Below are 17,618 nucleotides of genomic sequence, written 5' to 3'. Positions count from 1 at the left end.
ACCTAAACCCTTTTACACTTTCTCCTGTTACAGCGCTTATCCCTCTGTTAGGGCTGCCAGGCACTAGTCTTCTCTTCCACTGGACTTGAACATTTCAAGCCCAGCGAGTACGTCTGTCTTGCTTGCTATTTATACCTAGTAGAATGGCAGCCCCGTGAACCAAGCCAGAAGCTTGGAATGCATCCTTGACAACCACCAACCCTGCACCGCACCTCCTATCGCCACTCAGTAACCAATTGCTGCTGGCGCCTCCTTCTAGAGCTCTCTCAAGTCCATCTGTTTCTCTCCATTCCTGTGCCACTTCCCTGGGGTGACTCCCATTTCTTTAGCCTCAGTGGCTGCAGTGGTCCCCTACCTGGTTTCCCTTCCTCCAGGCTTGTCACCTTCAAATGCATTCTCCGTCCTGACACTGGAGTTCTTTCTAAAATGCCAAAATTCTTAAAACCAGCCATATCCCACCCTTATCTTGCCAGCATCAACATTTCATGCCATTCCCAGCCATAGTGATTTTCTTTCAGCTCCTTGAATTTTTCACACTTTCTCTCATCTCTAGATTTTCTCACACTTGGAATAATTACCTGGGATCAAATATCTTGGCCATTGACATAGCTGGGGAAATGAGAACTCTTGACTTAACTTATATGTCACCTTCCAATTGTGAGGAGAATAGCATGCTTCTCTGTTTGGGGCCCCAAAATGTATTTGCTTCAAGAAATCATGAAAATCGCTCAGCATGGGAATCTCAGCAAGCAGACTGAATGACATAAATCTCTTCACTATGACCTCAAAGCAATACTTTTAAATACAGGATATGATTGGGTTTCAGGATGAAGGTTATATAAACTTGCCTCCCAGTAGCACTTGAAAAGCTCCTGTTGTATGCTTGTATTTTCCTCAGGACCTCATCCCTGTTGCCAGAAGATGTGGTAAAAAGGGAACCAACCGTCATCTAACAAAATGGTTCATTTTGTGGTTTTAAAAAAAAAATCACCGGGCTTCCCTGGTGGCGCAGTGGTTGAGAATCTGCCTGCCAATGCAGGGGACACGGGTTCGAGCCCTGGTCTGGGAGGATCCCGCATGCCGCGGAGCAACTAAGCCCGTGAGCCACGACTACTGAGCCTGCACGTCTGGAGCCTGTGCTCCGCAACGGGAGAGGCCGCGACAATGAGAGGCCCGCGCACCGCGATGAAGAGTGGCCCCCACTCGCCGCAACTGGAGAAAGCCCTCGCACAGAAACGAAGACCCAACACAGCCAAAAATAAAAATATAAATAAATTAATTTAAAAAAAAAATCACCGGGCTTCCCTGGTGGCGCAGTGGTTGAGAATCTGCCTGCCAATGCAGGGGACACGGGTTCGAGCCCTGGTCTGGGAAGATCCCACATGCCACGGAGCAACTAAGCCCGTGAGCCACAACTACTGAGCCTGCGCGTCTGGAGTCTGTGCTCCGCAACAAGAGAGGCCGCGATAGTGAGAGGCCCGCGCACCGCGATGAAGAGTGGCCCCCACTTGCCGCAACTAGAGAAAGCCCTCGCGCAGAAACGAAGACCCAACACAGCCATAAATTAATTAATTAATTAATTTAAAAAAAAAAAAATCACCATTCCCAACATTACACAAAACAGGAACTTCAGCATTCAAACATTCTGTTTCTGCAGTGTATACTTATGGAAGATTAATACCCAAGATGGAATTATCCTCTGGGAAATCTTAAACTCTACGCCAAACAAGTAGGACCATACTATAGGTTGAGCAGAGGCAAGATGTATTCCTTTCCCAAATAAATTCAGATTTTAAATAGGATTTACAGGGCAGTCCCTGTGCACTTTGTTGCTTAATGCATTCTGCCATTTCGCTGATACTATTTACATTTTCTCCTTATCTCAACCTTCTTTATCTACCTCCTCACTCTCAGCTGATAATCTTGCTTTTTATGTCACTGAGAAAATAGAAGAAATGAAAGAAGATCGTTTTCTTCCTTCTATTGCCAAACCCACAAACCCACTCTGGCTCTGCTTTCTCTGCTCTCTAAGGATGGACCGTCTTTGTGCTCCTCCAAGGCCAATCCCTCCATCTGTGTAAAGTCCCACCCATCCCTTTTCATCTACTCAGGAATCTGTTTCTGCTCATTCTTCTCCTACTCTAATCAACATCATCATTTCCCTATCGACTGGACAATTCCTATGAGATTACAAACACGCTATCGTGTCTTCTTGATGATTACATTTCCGTGGTCCCATTTAGGGTGGAACTCCTTGGGAAAAAATGGCTCTACAGACTTGCTGTCTCCTGTTGGTCTTCTCCCATTCTCTCCTGACACTCATGCCACTGCAACTACTTTTATCAGCTGTCAGTCACTTTCTGTGACCAAATCAGATGTTCAAAGTTCACTCCAATGCACACGAATTTCTTCATTGGCTTCTTGACTTCTTTTGTCTAACCGGTGTGACTTCTTATCATTGTTTATACATCCTCCTCAATTCTCTGATTTTTCTTTAAATGTCAGGGACTCCAGGACTCTGTCTCAACCTTGACCTTTCCCCTCCCCTCCCCTTCTCTCTTCTCTTTGCTTCACTTCGCTTCTCCTCACTTCTTGTCTTCATTCACACCATCTCCCTAAGTCATGGCCTTAAATACCATCTACATACTTACAACTTCCACATTTAAATCTCCAAACCTCTCGCCTGAACTCTGGGTTTATTTATCTAACTGCTCGCTTGACATCACTTGGATGTCTAATAAGCATCTCCAATTTCTCGTGTCTGGACTCAACTGGATATTTTCTCTAAGATTTGCTCCTTCCCCACTGTTTCCTTTCTCAGTCCCATTCCTGCAGTTACTCAGATCAAGTTTTTCTCTTTCTTCTGTACCCTTCATCTGATCCATAAAGAAAATTCTACCAACTGCACTTTCAAATAAATCCCAAATCCAACCACTTCTCAACCCTAAGTGCTATCATTCAACCCAAACTGCACTTTTCTACTACCAGACGATGGGTCTGTCTCCTACCCCATCCCCTTGCTTCTGCTCTTGGTTGCCTACACGCTATTAAACCGATCCTTTTAAAAACATAATTCAAATTCTGTTACTTGTCTACTCAAAACCACCACTGGCTGCCTATCACTCTTAGAATAAAATCCAAAGTCCTGACTCTGGCTTTTAAGGTGCTGTATAATCTTGCCTCGACCTGGTTCTCGGGCCTCATTTTCTATCATTCTTTTCTTGACTTACTTCTCTTTAACCCAGTGGCCTTTCTCCATTTCCCAAGAACACTATCCTCTCCGGACTTAGCATTGACTCTCCTGCAACGTAGAACATTCCCCCTGCCCCATACCACATGGTTCCTTCCCTCACTTGATTTAGGCACGTGCTCAGACATCACCTCCTCAGTGAAACTTTCTCTGACCACCTCTGGTGAGCAAAATGATAGCCCCCAAGATGTCTCCATCTTAATGCCCCAAACCTGACTATGTTAGGTAGCACGACAAAGGAGAATTATTAAGGTTGCTAATCAGTTGACCTTAAAATAGGGAGATTACCCTGGATTATCTGGAGGGCCCAAAGTAATAACAAAGATCCTTTCATGTGAAACAAGGAGGCAGAAAAGGAGAACCAGAAACAAGGCAGTGTGAGAAGGACTCAGCCAGACAGTGTTGGCTTTGAAAATGGAAGAGGACCATGAATCAAGGAATGTGAGCAGCTTCCAGAAGCTGGAGAAAGCAAGAAAACAGATTCTTCCTCAGAGCTTCCAGAAGGAGCACAGCTCTGCCAACACCTTGATTTTAGTCCAGTGAGACCTATTTTAGACTTGGCCTCCAGAACTGTATGATAATCAATTTGTGTTGTTCAAAGCCACGAAGTACGTGGTAATTTGTTACAGCAGCAACAGGAAAATAATACCCCAGCCAATCTAAAAGAGAAAGTGCACATGTGTGCGTGCACGCGTGCACGCACACACACACACACACACACACACACACGGCTTTCTGTCCCCTTAGCCTTACCTTACTTTTTCTCAACTTGCCACTGGCTATTCACTATAAATCCCATAAGGGTAAGTTCATGGCCATAATTCCAGGGTCAAGGACAGGACCTGCTTGAAGAAAGTTACTAATGCTCCTCTTGTCCCTGAAATTTGATTTTACTGTTTGCTAACTCTAAGCTTTATTTTCAAGTCCACTGTTCCTTAAGAGAAAATAGTTGACCCTTGAACAATGCTGGGGATTGGTTCTAGGACTCACCAAGGATACGAAAAGCCTCAGATGCTCAAGTTCTACAGTCTGCCTTCTGTAACCACAGCTCTGCATCTGCAAACTCAACCATCCAAGGATCCTTTAATAATGTAGTATTTATTGAAATAAAATCCTCCTATAAATGGATTGGCACAGTTCAAATCCCTGTTATTCAAGGGCCAACTGCGTTTTGTAAGTAAAAATGAGTTAAAGTTAACCAAAGGGTGCTTTGAAGGAAAAAGACATTATGATTTAATAACATGTCACCCAAGGAGCCTGACTTAAAGGATGAAGGGTACTCAGACCTCCCAGACAATATCTGTGCCAAAGAATGGAGACCAGGGGGAACAAGTTGAGAACTGATTGTCAGTATGAGTTTCACCCATATCTTCACATCTGTTGATAGAAACACCTTCGTTTCCTTGCCATGTGTCTGCTTCTTACCATAAATGTGGGGATTGGGACCATAGCCCCAAAGAACTATGCTATTTCAGCTCCCCCAAAAGAAGGTCCTGAAAAATAAGTCCATTAGAAATAGAAGAAAAACCTGTTTTCATCGCATTTGCAAAGACAACCTCTTCTATTGCATTTCCTTTCTAGTATTCTTTTAAAGGTTGTGCATAAACAATTTTGACAGGTGTGTGTAAATACACCAATCTACCACAAAGTGTTAGATATTCAAATAAGTTGGCCTGGCCAACCTCCTAGGCGTGCTTTGGTCTACCAAACGTGAGGAGAAGAAGTAAATGTCAATTCCAGGCGGAAGTTTTAAGAGACGATGTGCAATTTGCCACATGCCTTCCCAGTTAGAGTGACCTTGAAAGCACGTATCAATAAGGAGTCTCCATCAGCCTGGGTCTTTGGGTCACTTGAATAAGCAGAGGCTCCTCTCCAGTTCATATTAACCAGATAGTGTGAAAAAGCAATAAACCTTGTTGGTTTAAGCCAGAGATTTGGGGTTATTTGATACTACAGTAATCCCTAGGCACTCTTTGGCTTAAGAAATGTGAGGAGAAATGACTGTTGAAAAATATTCTATCCTATGGATCCAACAGGTTTCTTTTGTTCATGAATTCTCAGTGCCTTTTCAAGGAGACTATATATCGTAAGTCTCAAAGAAGATGTGATGGTTAATTTTGTGTGTTAACCTGACTGGATCATGAGATGCCTGCATATTGGACTAAACATTATTTCTGGATATGTCTATGAGCGCGTTTCTGGATGAAATCAGCCTTTAAATAGGTGGACTCAGTAAGGCAGTTTGCCTCCACAAACAGCTCTCTTATTCTAAAAGGCTCTAGAAAGTGTCATGTCAGACCACCAAGCCTATGTTTCTACTGATGTAGGAGCAATCTAGAATGAAAACAGGTGATACACTGCATCTTCTTATTTTTACACATATAACTGTCATTGAAAACACCCTTGGTCTTCAGTATTTTGAAGCATAAACACCTATACGTAAATAAGTACATTTCTAAACTACTCTGCCACCTACACCCAAGACAAAAGAGGAAGCAACTAAGATTGCTTTCAGCTAATACAGAACCTGAATTGTGGTTTTCCATTGTTAATCTCCATAACACTTCCGTGAACTCAATAATTTCATTTAGAAATTTTTGCGTGTTTCATTTTATCATTATTTTTCCTGATCATAAATAAATACCTGTTCATGGTTTTTACAAATAAGTAATAAATGCACTAGAAAAAGAAGAAAAAAAAACAGTTTTAATTACATTTCCCAATAGCCTCTCATTGCCTATCTCCTCTCGTACTCTTCTACAAGTTGTAGACACAATTTTAAATTTTATTTTTTTCACTTTTTTTTTTAATAAATTTATTTATTGTTGGCTGCATTGTGTCTTTGTTGCACGTGGGCTTTCTCTAGTTGCGGCGAGTGGGGGCTACTCTTTGTTGCGGTGCGTGGGTTTCTCATTGTGGTGGTTTCTCTTGTTGCGGAGCATGGGCTCTAGGCGCGTGGGCTTCAGTAGTTGTGGCACACAGGCTCAGTAGTTGTGGCTCATGGGCTCTAGAGCGCAGGCTCAGTAGTTGTGGCGCACAGGCTTAGTTGCTCCGTGGCATGTGGGATCTTCCCAGACCAGGGCTCGAACCCGTGTCCCCTGCATTGGCAGGTGGATTCTTAACCACTGTGCCACCAGGGAAGTCCTCACTTAATATTAAAACAAAAGCATTTCCCCATTTTAATCCTGATTCTTGGTAGGCTTCATTTTTTTATGGTTCTATAATACCCAATTGTGTGACTTATACCATCATTTACGTGAGACACATCCATATGTAGGATGTTTGAAAATGTTAGTTTTTAGTGTTATGCCCCTTTTCTTCTAAAAAAGGATCTGCAGCAACTTTAGAATTAATTTTTGAAACATATTTTCCGCTGGGAATTGTAGAAAGAGAGAAGCCAGAAAAATACCAGAAAATCGTTCTTGGAAAATAAGATGTTATGGGTGGTTAAGAGAGAGGCACCAGGACATGGGCTCAGGGTAAGTGGGGACACGGGTGTACGTAATAGATGCCGAGAGGTAAGCTGTGCCGTGACGTATTATGGAAACCATATGGTAAGAGGCGGGGGCGGCTTATGCCAGAGGCACGTGGGCAAATCACGGGGAATGACAACAGACCGATCTGAAATGGAGCCATAACCTGCCTGGGGGGAGTTGGCTCTCACCCAATACACCTCGGGTAAGATGTTGTGTGTAACCTGGGCTGTGTAGGGTCCTTGCATAAACCTATTCCTGTAGCAATGGTGTGTGCCCTTCTCTCTCATCTCTACATGTCCTGGAAATCAGGGCAGATTGATACAGAGGCTTTTGCAATATCATACACAAATCTGTGGCCATATGTCAAATATCAGAGCTTAAGTATAAAATTGACCTAATGTTAATAAGCTAATGCTCTGCAGTGCAGTTATACTGCTTTGGATTACTACAATAATGTGTTTGAAGTAAGACCTCCTTAGTTTAATGATGATCAATGAGAGGTCCCATGCCTGAATTTCAGCAAGGATATGAGAATTACTAAGTATGATGCTTCGTTGCAAAGATTTATTCTGATTCAGCATGTTTCCATTCACAGTTTTCTTGCCAAACACATTCGGAATATAGTATTCTTTATTTAAACAATGTATAGAAGGTCTGATGATCTGACACATTGTTTGCCCCTATTTGGGGGTAGTAAGGTGACTTACTTAGCTTTTCAGGGATGTGTCCTTATACTTCCAGCTATTATTACATCAGACCTTCCTGTAGTCGAAGAGTTTAAGCCCACATGCTTATAGCAATGGCCATGCTCCATAATGTTTTTTCTTTCTTTTTTGGTTTTATTTACACGCAGTACAATTCACTCTTGGTGATGTACAGTTCAATGAATTTTGATGAACACATACCATCATGGATCCACCATCACAATCAAGATGCAGGAAGTTCCATCAGCTCTCCAAATTCCCTTGGTCTTCCCCTTTGGAGACAACCCCTCTTTCCTACTCCTAATGCCTGGCAACCATTTCTATAAAGACTTATTTTTATAATCTATGCTTTACTTCTACTAAAACAATTAAAAGGGTAAATGATCACTTTGGCCAGTGTCTGTGGATCTAGAAGAATTTCTCCACTTGCAGACCTTTGGGTCTAAATCTCAGAGATCCAGAAGCTGGCCTTTCTGCAGGGCTGGAGACGAGCCCCATTCCCTCCCAGCTAGTCTGAGAGCTGCCTGGCTGAGGTCCATAACAGAGCAACACCGGTGTATTAGGTAGAATGTTTAAAGTATAAATGGCTTATTCGTGCATCACGATTTGCTTATCTACCTTAAATCCCCATATAATGTAACCCAGAATCGAAACTACTTTTAATCTATTTTAGCATTTCATTATACACGTACACCTTGCTTGATGCACTAAAATGTCATGTGAAAATGAATTTGAACTGAATTCTGAAAATTAAATATTTTTAAAGTGAGCGCTTTTAAGAAGATCAATAATTAGTTTTTAATCTCTCTTCCTCAAAAACCCATGTTTGTGTATCTGGATGGTGTCCATCAGGGCACTGCTTAGCTGAGCTTGTTAGAAATGTCAGCAATTCCCTTCATCAACACAACTCACAGATACAGGACTCTGTACACGACAGGTAAAGTCTGAACTCGCACATCACACCTGGCTGGCTTCAATGTGCCAGTGCGTTTTTCTTGCCTTCACAACAATTTCAAGACAATTTCCTACGTTCCTCCCAGAATGCTGCAGCTGCTGCATGGATTCTTCCTGCCAAGAGCCTGGACGCCTGTTGCATCACACACACATCCAGCTTCTTGAAGGAATTTTGCAGATTAAGCAACAGGCGCCTAACGCTCATTCTACTCAACTAGCCGTAGAGCAGATCTGTTTCCCATTTCTAGTGGGACTTTCAAGGACTTCCGTTTTCTAATTGCTTCCTCCGGTGCTGTGAGCTGTGGGGACCGCTCCCCCTTCACTTCTCATGTCAGGACTTCCATGGCCATTGCGTTTTGTCACATGAAAGTTAAGAGCCAACTGCGAGAAGCTGAGGGATGTTGGTTGCATCTGTTGGGCCAGCCTGTCAGTCATGGGAGCCATCATGAGCTGCTTCTAGAATAAGTAAGCCTTCCAGCTTAATCACCCCTGATGACTCAGCGGGATCAATAATTAGCAGAGTAAGCTTTCTGCCCTAATCTGTGTGTGTGTGTGTGTGTGTGTGTGTGTGTGTATACATATATATATATTTTTTTTCATGTGTTTGTGAGAAGCAAAACTTACCCTAACTCTGGCAATATTAATTCTTAAAAGGAGCAGGTTATCTTTGGGCTGCCTTCCGCCTTTTTTGTTTTTTCCACTTTCAATTGAACTTACTGGAGTCCAGATATCTGCTATCTCTGAGTTCTATCACCTTGGTGTTATCTCCTCTGTCATTTACTGGGATAGCTCTGCCCTGCATTTGCCTTTGCTTTGTTCCTGAACAAAAACTGGTTTCTTTCTGAGGAAGTTAGAAAAGCAAGACTTATGTGACCAATATGTTTCCCAACCCTCACATGAGAAAAAGGACACACCCAATGCTATGGAAAAACAACCCTGTACCAGTCACAGCGCCAGATGCTTTAAGCTGCTGCTTATTGTGGGCTCACTCGACATGAAATGAAAAATAAAACAGACCCCTGCCCGCCCCTCCACCCCCAACAAAGGCTTCCGGGCTCGAAGCTAAAACACAATTCCGAAAAAATCTTACCATTCTAGAGCTTTGAAATACCCTAACCAAACTGTCTTCCATTTTAAGTTTTTCTTTTTTCTTTCTTTCTTTCTTTCTTTTTTTTTTTGGAACACAAAGATGCTAAATTAAGGCCAGGCAAATTCTGGTAGTCTTTCTCAGATGACTTCCAAATCTCAATGGTACCTCCCACCTCTTCCTGTTCACTCTTTAAGTGGGTCTCTAACTGGGAGTGTTCCCAGCTATTTGCCCCTCCCTGATTACTAATGCTGTGATGATTATCATCATTATTAGCACATGCAATTATCTTTCACTGCAAAAGGTTGCATTCGAGCATTTAAAACAATCAAATATTTGTGTACTATGCTTTTGTTACCACTGTTGCAATTTGCCTTTTCATCATTCCAAAGATGGAGTGTCTGTTTCATTCTGTCTCATTCACCCTTCTTCTAGCTGGAGAGCTATAACCTAGGAGTTTTTATGTAATCCACACATGGGTTTGGAAAACGTAGGAAGAAGAAAAACAATGAACCTTGGAGTAGATTTAGAAAGGAGAGGCATGAATTTGGCAGATGCGATGTTTTACATTTAAGACGTGGGGCACAGTTTAGAGGCAAAAGTGGAAGAAATCAGTTCGGTGATGGGGGAATTTTATTCTAGTGAAGTAAGAGGGAAAGCCAGGAGGGAGCTGAGAGAAGGACATTTTTGGAGCCACTTGATTTTGTGCAGAGCAGGAAAATTATCTACCCTTTTCCCTCCCCACCACCATATGCTTCCCGAAAGTTTTCTTTTTTCATACTTGAAAGGACCACAGATTTTAATAGTATTCATACATTTGAAGTGCTAGGCAATTCCCAACTTCCTCTATTTTTGCGTTTATGGTAAGTAATTTTTTTAAATCCAGGTTATAGGATAAAGTAAAAATAAAATAAATGACTATTTAATGAAAAAAATTTCAAACGCAAAGGCAGAGAGAAAAAAAAAGGCAGTTGACCTTAAATAAACTAAGGTTCAAGATCACAACCAGATTCACGGACTAAATTATAGGCCAGTCTCCCCCAGTGTCTAGGCTGAGAGAGTTTAGTAGGTTACTGCAGCAGCGAGCATTAATTTATAGACACCCCCGGGGCCGGAACAAGTTGAAACAACATCATTAAAAGGTCAAATTTACTTAGAATGTCTCGAATTCAGATGTAATAGTAAAAGCAGACAGGGTGGAAGACAGAGACAGTCATGGTTCTCTGTACAAAGGTATATTTGCAATGTGATCTATATTGATGCCCGACGCATCACACTCTATTATGTGCATCTCAGTGTGCGGGTGTCCAGCACTCAGAGCCCCTACTTTGTCAAGCAGAGGAATTTCCTTCCTCTTTGGGGGAAACCTGCACATTGCTGCCCATGGGCAGAGGGTAGGACAAGAGGCAGCTGAGGGGGCATATACAACCCATCATTCCACCAAGACAAAGGCTGTCTCTACGACCTCTGGTTTCCACAACCTTCTACCCAAACTGCTTTCCCCTTTCAGATATTCTCTGGAGGATCATTTTAACTGGAACCTGTGAAGGTAACTTTGGGGTGGGGGAGTGGAGGAGGGGGAGGGAAGGTGAGCAGTGCCTCAGCTCCATAGGATCTAACCTTGAATTTGCAGTCTGTTAGGACCAGCCCTGCATCTACTGTTTACCATTGTGTGGTCTTGGATGTATCTTTTAAACACCTTTGATGTCTGTTGCCTTACTCATAAAATGGGTTTTACATGGTCATTTTGTTGTATGGATTAGAAATAATGTGTATAAGTGACTGGTACATAGTAGGTGATGAATAAATGCAATGCATCTGGTAGCATTGACTGCAACACCCAGAGTCAGAATGCCTCTGTTTCTGCCTTTCATCTTTGGTTCCAAGATCATACTCTGCTCACAGAACTGACACTTGAACTGGAAATAGCTCTACAGGCTCCTGCTGTCCCTCCCTTCCTTTCACAGCTTTGCAGCAAATGGCATTCACTGGCAATCCCACCGTCTTGTGGCTTATGGATAAGGTCATTGGTAGAAATGATGTGTGTGTAGTGTGCTGGCCCTCGCTCAGTAGCAAACCCCTGAACCACAGTCCTCTGATTCCTATTCCCCCACCCACTCTCAGGCCATTCCCAGTAGCAGCCAAGGTTCCTGGGCCCACAGTACCCCCTGATGGCTAAATGGGGAACTTTCTTTTCTCAGTCATTCTTATCTTCTCTCTCTGAAACTCCCCCAGGCTTTCACCGTTCACTGCTTTGTTCATTCCATCATAGACCATTCATTTCTTACAAATGTTGTGTGGCCTCCTATGCCTTGCTTTTTTTTTTTTTTTTTTCATTTCTTGCTCAATTATTTCAGAAACATCCATCTCCCTCCCTGTTTCCCTCACTTTGTTCCACTTAATGAACCCTCAAGTTACGGCGATTATGGTTGCAAGTATAAAATAGTAGGATGAATGCATCACTCAAGAAAAAAAAAACCCCAGGGAATTCCCTAGTGGTCCAGGGGTTAGGACTCCATGCTTCCACTGCAGGGGATGTTGGGAACTAAGATCCCGCATGCCGTGAGGCAAGGCCAAAAAAAAAAAAAAAAGAGAGATGAGAAAAAAAAAAACAAACCACATCCATTTAGGAGTGAAATAAGACATAGTTGTAGAACCAGCAGCATTAATCTCGAAAGCCCCTTGCGATATCCAGGTGTCTTCCTGAGAACCTGTGCAAAAGGTGCCATCTACACCCCTCTTTCTCCAAGGAACACTGATGTCTTCTCAACACGCATTAGTTTCCTATTTATTTAATCGCCAAAATTGTACTAGTTTGTCCCCTACTGTTTCACTGCAAATATAATTCAGCTACAGTAAGGGTTAAGTGCATTCCTATGGGTTATTCTGGAAACCAAAGCACGATCTTTCAGCATTAGTTCTCTGTGGGAAACTGAATTCAAAGCTCCAAACAGTTGCTTTAGAATGAACTTTTGGGAGATGCTGCCTATTGTAATTTAACATTGGAAATTTTGGGTTGGGAGTGGTCAGTTTTCAGTAATTCATATTGATGTCTGTATTCTCTGGTTTTCATTTGTTGAACGGTGACATCTACTGGGATGAGTACTTACAAAGGTATTCAGGTGTGACTTATCTGGAGAGATATTGATTCTTCCTTATCGAAGAGAAAATATACTAACCAGATCCTGATTTGATATGTTGATATGTTATGGGAATATTCTAGAAAGTTATTAAATTCATGTCCATGACTATAGATTGACTGTTGGTAAAAATACATCAAATGTCTCAAAATGCAAATGCTAATTTCCCTTAGCTTAAATTCAAGTATGCCAACAATTTATGTTTTTATTTATCAAGGCTTACATTTAAAATACTTCTTAAAATACAAATGATTTTGACGTGGATTAGTAAAATACCTTTAATTTTATGCTTAATTGTTCTGATTTAGGAAATTTATTCTCAAGCAAGAGGTCAGTAATTAGAAGCATTTAAAGTCCTGATTCAACAACTAATTGAAAGATTTCTTTCACAAATTAATATCAAGTGGTTTAATTTTTCCAGTTTCTAAGAGTTAAACTTTAAAAGTTTATAAAAATTGGTATGAAATAACTGAATTAGTCAATAAGATGGTAAATGAGCTATTGTGACCATATATAGACACATATGAAAAGCATAATTTTAAAGTGTTTTCATAAAATATTTCCTAGTTTGGTCATAATTCAAGCTAATACTTGTGTAGGAGTTTTTTCTTTGAAATGATTCCCGTATACTTAGACTTGAAATTATTTTCTCCTTTAAAATAAAAACTGCAAATCAGTTAAAGTAACAGGTAAATACCACCCATCCAATTTCATCAAAATTCTGTGAAAATTGATGTTCTACATAAATTCTAAATGAATACTAATGTAACAATAATGAAGAATAGGTCATAAAATAGCTGTGTGGTGCAAAAGGTATTTTAATTGATTGTTCATCAAAGAACATTATTTGAGTTGACACATTCACATTTTTCTGAAAAGAGGTATTTTCTTCCTGATCATGTATACCTTTTGAATTCATAAAGTTTTGGAGGTACAAATGAAAACATTCAGTGTTAACGTTTTTGAAAGCATTAAGTTTAAATTGTTTTCTCAAGACCCAAGGAGAAAACACCAGAGGAAACATAACCAGCCTGAATTGTTTAAAATGTATTTTCCCTTTAATTAAATAAGAAACATCTGTCCAGGGATTTTGGAAATGAATGTAATCCATCCACACTCTGCCTGTACTAGTTTGCATCCAATGTCCGATGTTTTGAAAGAAAATTCTTTCTTTCTGTGAAGAATTAAACAGCAACATGGAGTGATATCTGGGTCTGTAGCAGCTGACGCTTGCCTCCGGAGCTTGGGCACTGGAAATGCTAAGGATCTGTCTTTTCCCAGATTTGTCCTTGGGAAGTAACCAAATTCTCTCCGGAATCAAGGTTAGGGTGTAACATCTGCCTTTCTCCAAACCGACCACTCCCCCTGAAAATGCTTATCTCGGAAGAGTAAGGAAACAGCAGTTACCAGGATGCGCCCAAATACCCACGCTCACAATACCGTTTCCCCTCTGGGGTGCACTCCACATTTTCCTCCCCTTCACTCCGGCTTTAAAAAGCTGGTTTCTCTAGTGACCTGCGCTAACCACAACACAGACCCATCAGACAGGCCACATGAGCACAAAGAAAGTGGACAGTTGACTCCAGGATGGCTGTGGCTCTTTGAAAGCAGGACCCACAGTTGGGAATGACAAGTATCACTTACTGGTGGTGTCAAACGGTATCTGCCTGCACTGCACGGACCCCTCGGCGGGCCAAGGACAGTAGTAGACGGCTCCCCCTTCCACGATGTCTGGCTGGCTGGTGTTGGCTTTGGGCGCTCCCACCAAGACACTCGCTCTGCGCAAAGGGTTGGAGAGGAGTCACTCCTTGGGAATCATAAACGTGAGCGCAGGCGACGCTGTCTCTGGAGCAGCCTGCCCACCGAGACTAGGGTCGGGGTCAAGGGCAGAAACGTGTTTAGGATGGAGACCGACCGTCAAACCTGATTTCCTCGCGGAAACCTATGGGCGTCTGAAACCTGGTTTGGAAGAGGGTGCAAATAGTCCTAATTCTTCTCTAGGTGGAGCTATGTATATAGTGAGTTGAGGGAAGAGGGGCGGGCGGGGGGAATAGCCAAGGACAGAGCCCAGCTGCTTGTAGCAGACAGCACTTGCGCCCAGACCCTTAATGGTTACGGGCTACGTATAAACAGACCGTGTTGCGGTCGTGGTTTTCACTGGCTTGAGTCCGCTCGGTCCCGTTTCCCCCTTTGTACGACGCTGAAGTCTTTGTCTCGGGACCTCCCCGGGACCTTCGGATTCTAGGCAAGCGGCATGTCCCTAGCTCAAAGTTCACAAGGCACATCTAGCATGGAAGGCGAGAGAAGAGGCTGGTGGCGGGGAACCGGACGGGACCCCCAGCGGGCAGCGCGATGGGCTCTCAGGATCGCCTGCCATCAGGCTGCGGGGACAGGCGCGGGTCCCCCAGCAGAGGGCCAGGGACCCATCCTGGGGCGGGGGTGGGGGGGCCGCGCGCGCGGGGAAACTTACGTGCGAGCGGCAGGTACGTGGAAGTCCACCGCGTAGCCGAAGTAGCTGCCCTCGGGGCCGCCGTACACCGTGAGCTGGTCCACGTCCAAGTTGAACGCCTGCAAGGCGGGCGACCACAGCACCACCAGCGCGGCCGAGAAGCAGCAGAGGGGCGCGAGGGGCTGCGCCCGGTTGCCCCGGGGACCGCGGCGGGCCCGGGCGGACATCGCCCTCCGCCCGGCCGGTGCTCACCGGGCGGCGGGAGCCGAAGACCCCGGCCGGGGAACGGCGGGCGTGGGGCTGGCGGTCCCCGATGCCCGCGGCCCGGGTCGGTGCGCGCGGCGCGTCCGCGGTGACAGCCCCGAGCGATCCTCCGCGCGTCCCCTGCGGTCTGCCGGCCGCCTGGTCCCGCGGCTCGGGGGGCTGGCGGAGGGGATCCGAGCCCTCCTCTGGCAGCGGGAGGGGCCGTGGCGCGGTCGGGGCGCCTCCTAGCGGCGCGTCCGCGCACTGCGGGCCGGAGCCCGCGACTCCCCGGCCGCCCTCGGCCCCGCTGGCGGCCGGCGCCTGCTTCGGCCGCCCGGCTTTCTACATCTCAAGAACGATCTGAGCCTCACACAGGCCAACTCAAGCCATTGCTTTTGGAAGCCGATCTCCCCCCTCCCCCGGCCCCCGCCGCATGGGGCGAGGGTTTACTCCAGTGTCTCCCAAATGGAAAACTGTGAAAGCGTACCCCAGCACGAGGGACGAGGCCAGACCAAGCCGGGATCTTTGCGTCACCTCTGCAGCCTGAAGACCCTTTCAGGGTCGATGTGCGTTTGTTCGCCTGTGACTGAGAATGAAAGTTTAAATCCAACAATCCCCTCCTCCCCCACCTCTACCCGACCTCCCTGCCGAGGTAACTGATAAACAGAGCAATCCTGGAGATTTTATTTAGGTCTTTCTCAAAGGCACGTGGCGCACGTCAAGTGACTCGGCCCTATATGTCCTTGACCCTGTGTAATTGTGGTGAAGACTGGCAAAGTTGGGAATGTCGGAATTTCCAGTTTACCCCCAGCAGGGGTCGAGGGTGTAGGTTGGAATCAGCAGGAGGTCAAACTTCAGTTCCAATCCACCACCGGTGTTACTGATCTCTTTCTGTGTCTTCTGCTTGGGGTAGGGAGTGAAGGATGAGTAGGGGGAGAAGGCAGAACAGAACCGTGATGTAGAAGCCCTTACATAACATGTGGTCTTCCAGGGAAACAGGACTGATGGGGAAAGAGAGCAATTAAGCGTTAAACAGGGTGGCGCTGGGGTTATATAGGTATAGAGACGGGAGAGGTGCGTAGGGTCTACAGTATTTTAAGGAGATGTGTTGGTAGATTTCAACAGAAACTTGAATATGAGGCTTGGCTTTGGACATTGTGGGCGGAGTGATTGAGGGAAGGTATTAAAGACAGAAAGGCTGGGATGAAATGGTTGTGCAAGGGATTAGAATAAAAGTGTGGGCTGGAGAGCAGTGGGAGATAGGGATGGACGTCCTGAGAAAGGATCTTAATGACAAGAACATTTATTGAGGCAAAGGGAGCCGGTTCTACAGCAAAGGCATGACATGCCCACAGGGATTCCGGAAGTTCAGTGGAGGATGTGTGTGTGTGTTGGGGGAAGGGGGTCAGTCGTTAGAAGGAAGAGACAGCAAAGCAGCTGTTGCCCAAATGCACTGGCTGATGAGGACTTCGACATGATTAACAGTTGGAAGGGAAAGGAAGCCCACAGGGTTAACTAGCAGGAAAAGGGCCAGAAGACTGATGGCAGAAGGAGAGTGAAGGTGAGCCCAAGGTGAGTCTGCAGGTATCGACTAAGAAGAGGAGAATCACAAACAGTAGCAATGGGCAAGGAGAGCATAATGGGAGGTAGATGGTGAGTTAGATGCCGGACCTGTTGAGTCTGTTACTAGCATGGGATCCCCAAGAAGCTGGAAGCGTCAACTGTGATTCAGAGCAGTGGTCTAGTCTGGTGGTGCAGATGTAGGAGTCCATCCATGGAAAATCTCTGCTCCCATTGAAAAGCTAGACTCCCTCTCTCTTACATTAGAACCCATTTGGCAGACTGATTTAAATTGTACAGTTTCATCTTTGCTTGTCTCATCCCTGTAAAAATGCTAAAAATTAATAAGCTATCAGAAGATTATGTAGCAAATCGTTACATCTGGATCATTTCCTAACTGGATAGTCCTTTCCCAGACAAGGACTTAAAAGTAGAGGGTAGAAAACATTTTTCTCAGTCCAAAAGTCCACTTGTGTTGAATACAAAGTCTGCTACCCTGGGTCAGGTTACTATTGTTCATAAAAGGGATGTTCCCTAAAGTAAATTTCAGTGAGTAATTCACATGCAACATACACATGGGCATATTCAGAGCTGTGGGAGACCTTGAGACTGGGAAATAACCTCAACTCCATCATTTCCTGAGACTGCATGCTGAAATGTGTAAATTCATCACATGGCAGGCAAGTCTTATGTTGAAATGGAACACCTAAATAGGTAGAAAGTAATGGGGGGGGGGGTGATGAATTGGGAGATTG

The 17,618-nt window shown here is 44.3% G+C and overlaps 1 protein-coding gene across 1 annotated transcript in view; it reads right to left on the bottom strand.

Annotated features, from left to right (window-relative positions):
* The window catches only part of ITGA8 (integrin subunit alpha 8), a 180,973-nt gene extending 165,342 nt beyond the window's left edge, over nt 1-15,631 (bottom strand). Inside the window, exons 1-2 of the mRNA XM_007196424.3 lie at nt 15,082-15,631; nt 14,256-14,389 (exon numbers count right to left, since the gene is read on the bottom strand). Of these exons, the coding sequence (XP_007196486.2) occupies nt 14,256-14,389; nt 15,082-15,287 (340 nt within the window). The 5' untranslated portion in view covers nt 15,288-15,631. The remainder of the gene's footprint in view (nt 1-14,255; nt 14,390-15,081) is intronic.
* Between the last annotated feature and the right edge of the window lie 1,987 nt (nt 15,632-17,618).

The sequence above is a fragment of the Balaenoptera acutorostrata genome, chromosome 3 (assembly GCF_949987535.1).
Source record: "Balaenoptera acutorostrata chromosome 3, mBalAcu1.1, whole genome shotgun sequence".
Taxonomy (NCBI): Eukaryota; Metazoa; Chordata; class Mammalia; order Artiodactyla; family Balaenopteridae; genus Balaenoptera; species Balaenoptera acutorostrata.
Note: the sequence above shows the minus strand (reverse complement) of the source record. Positions and strands in the feature narration are given on the sequence as shown.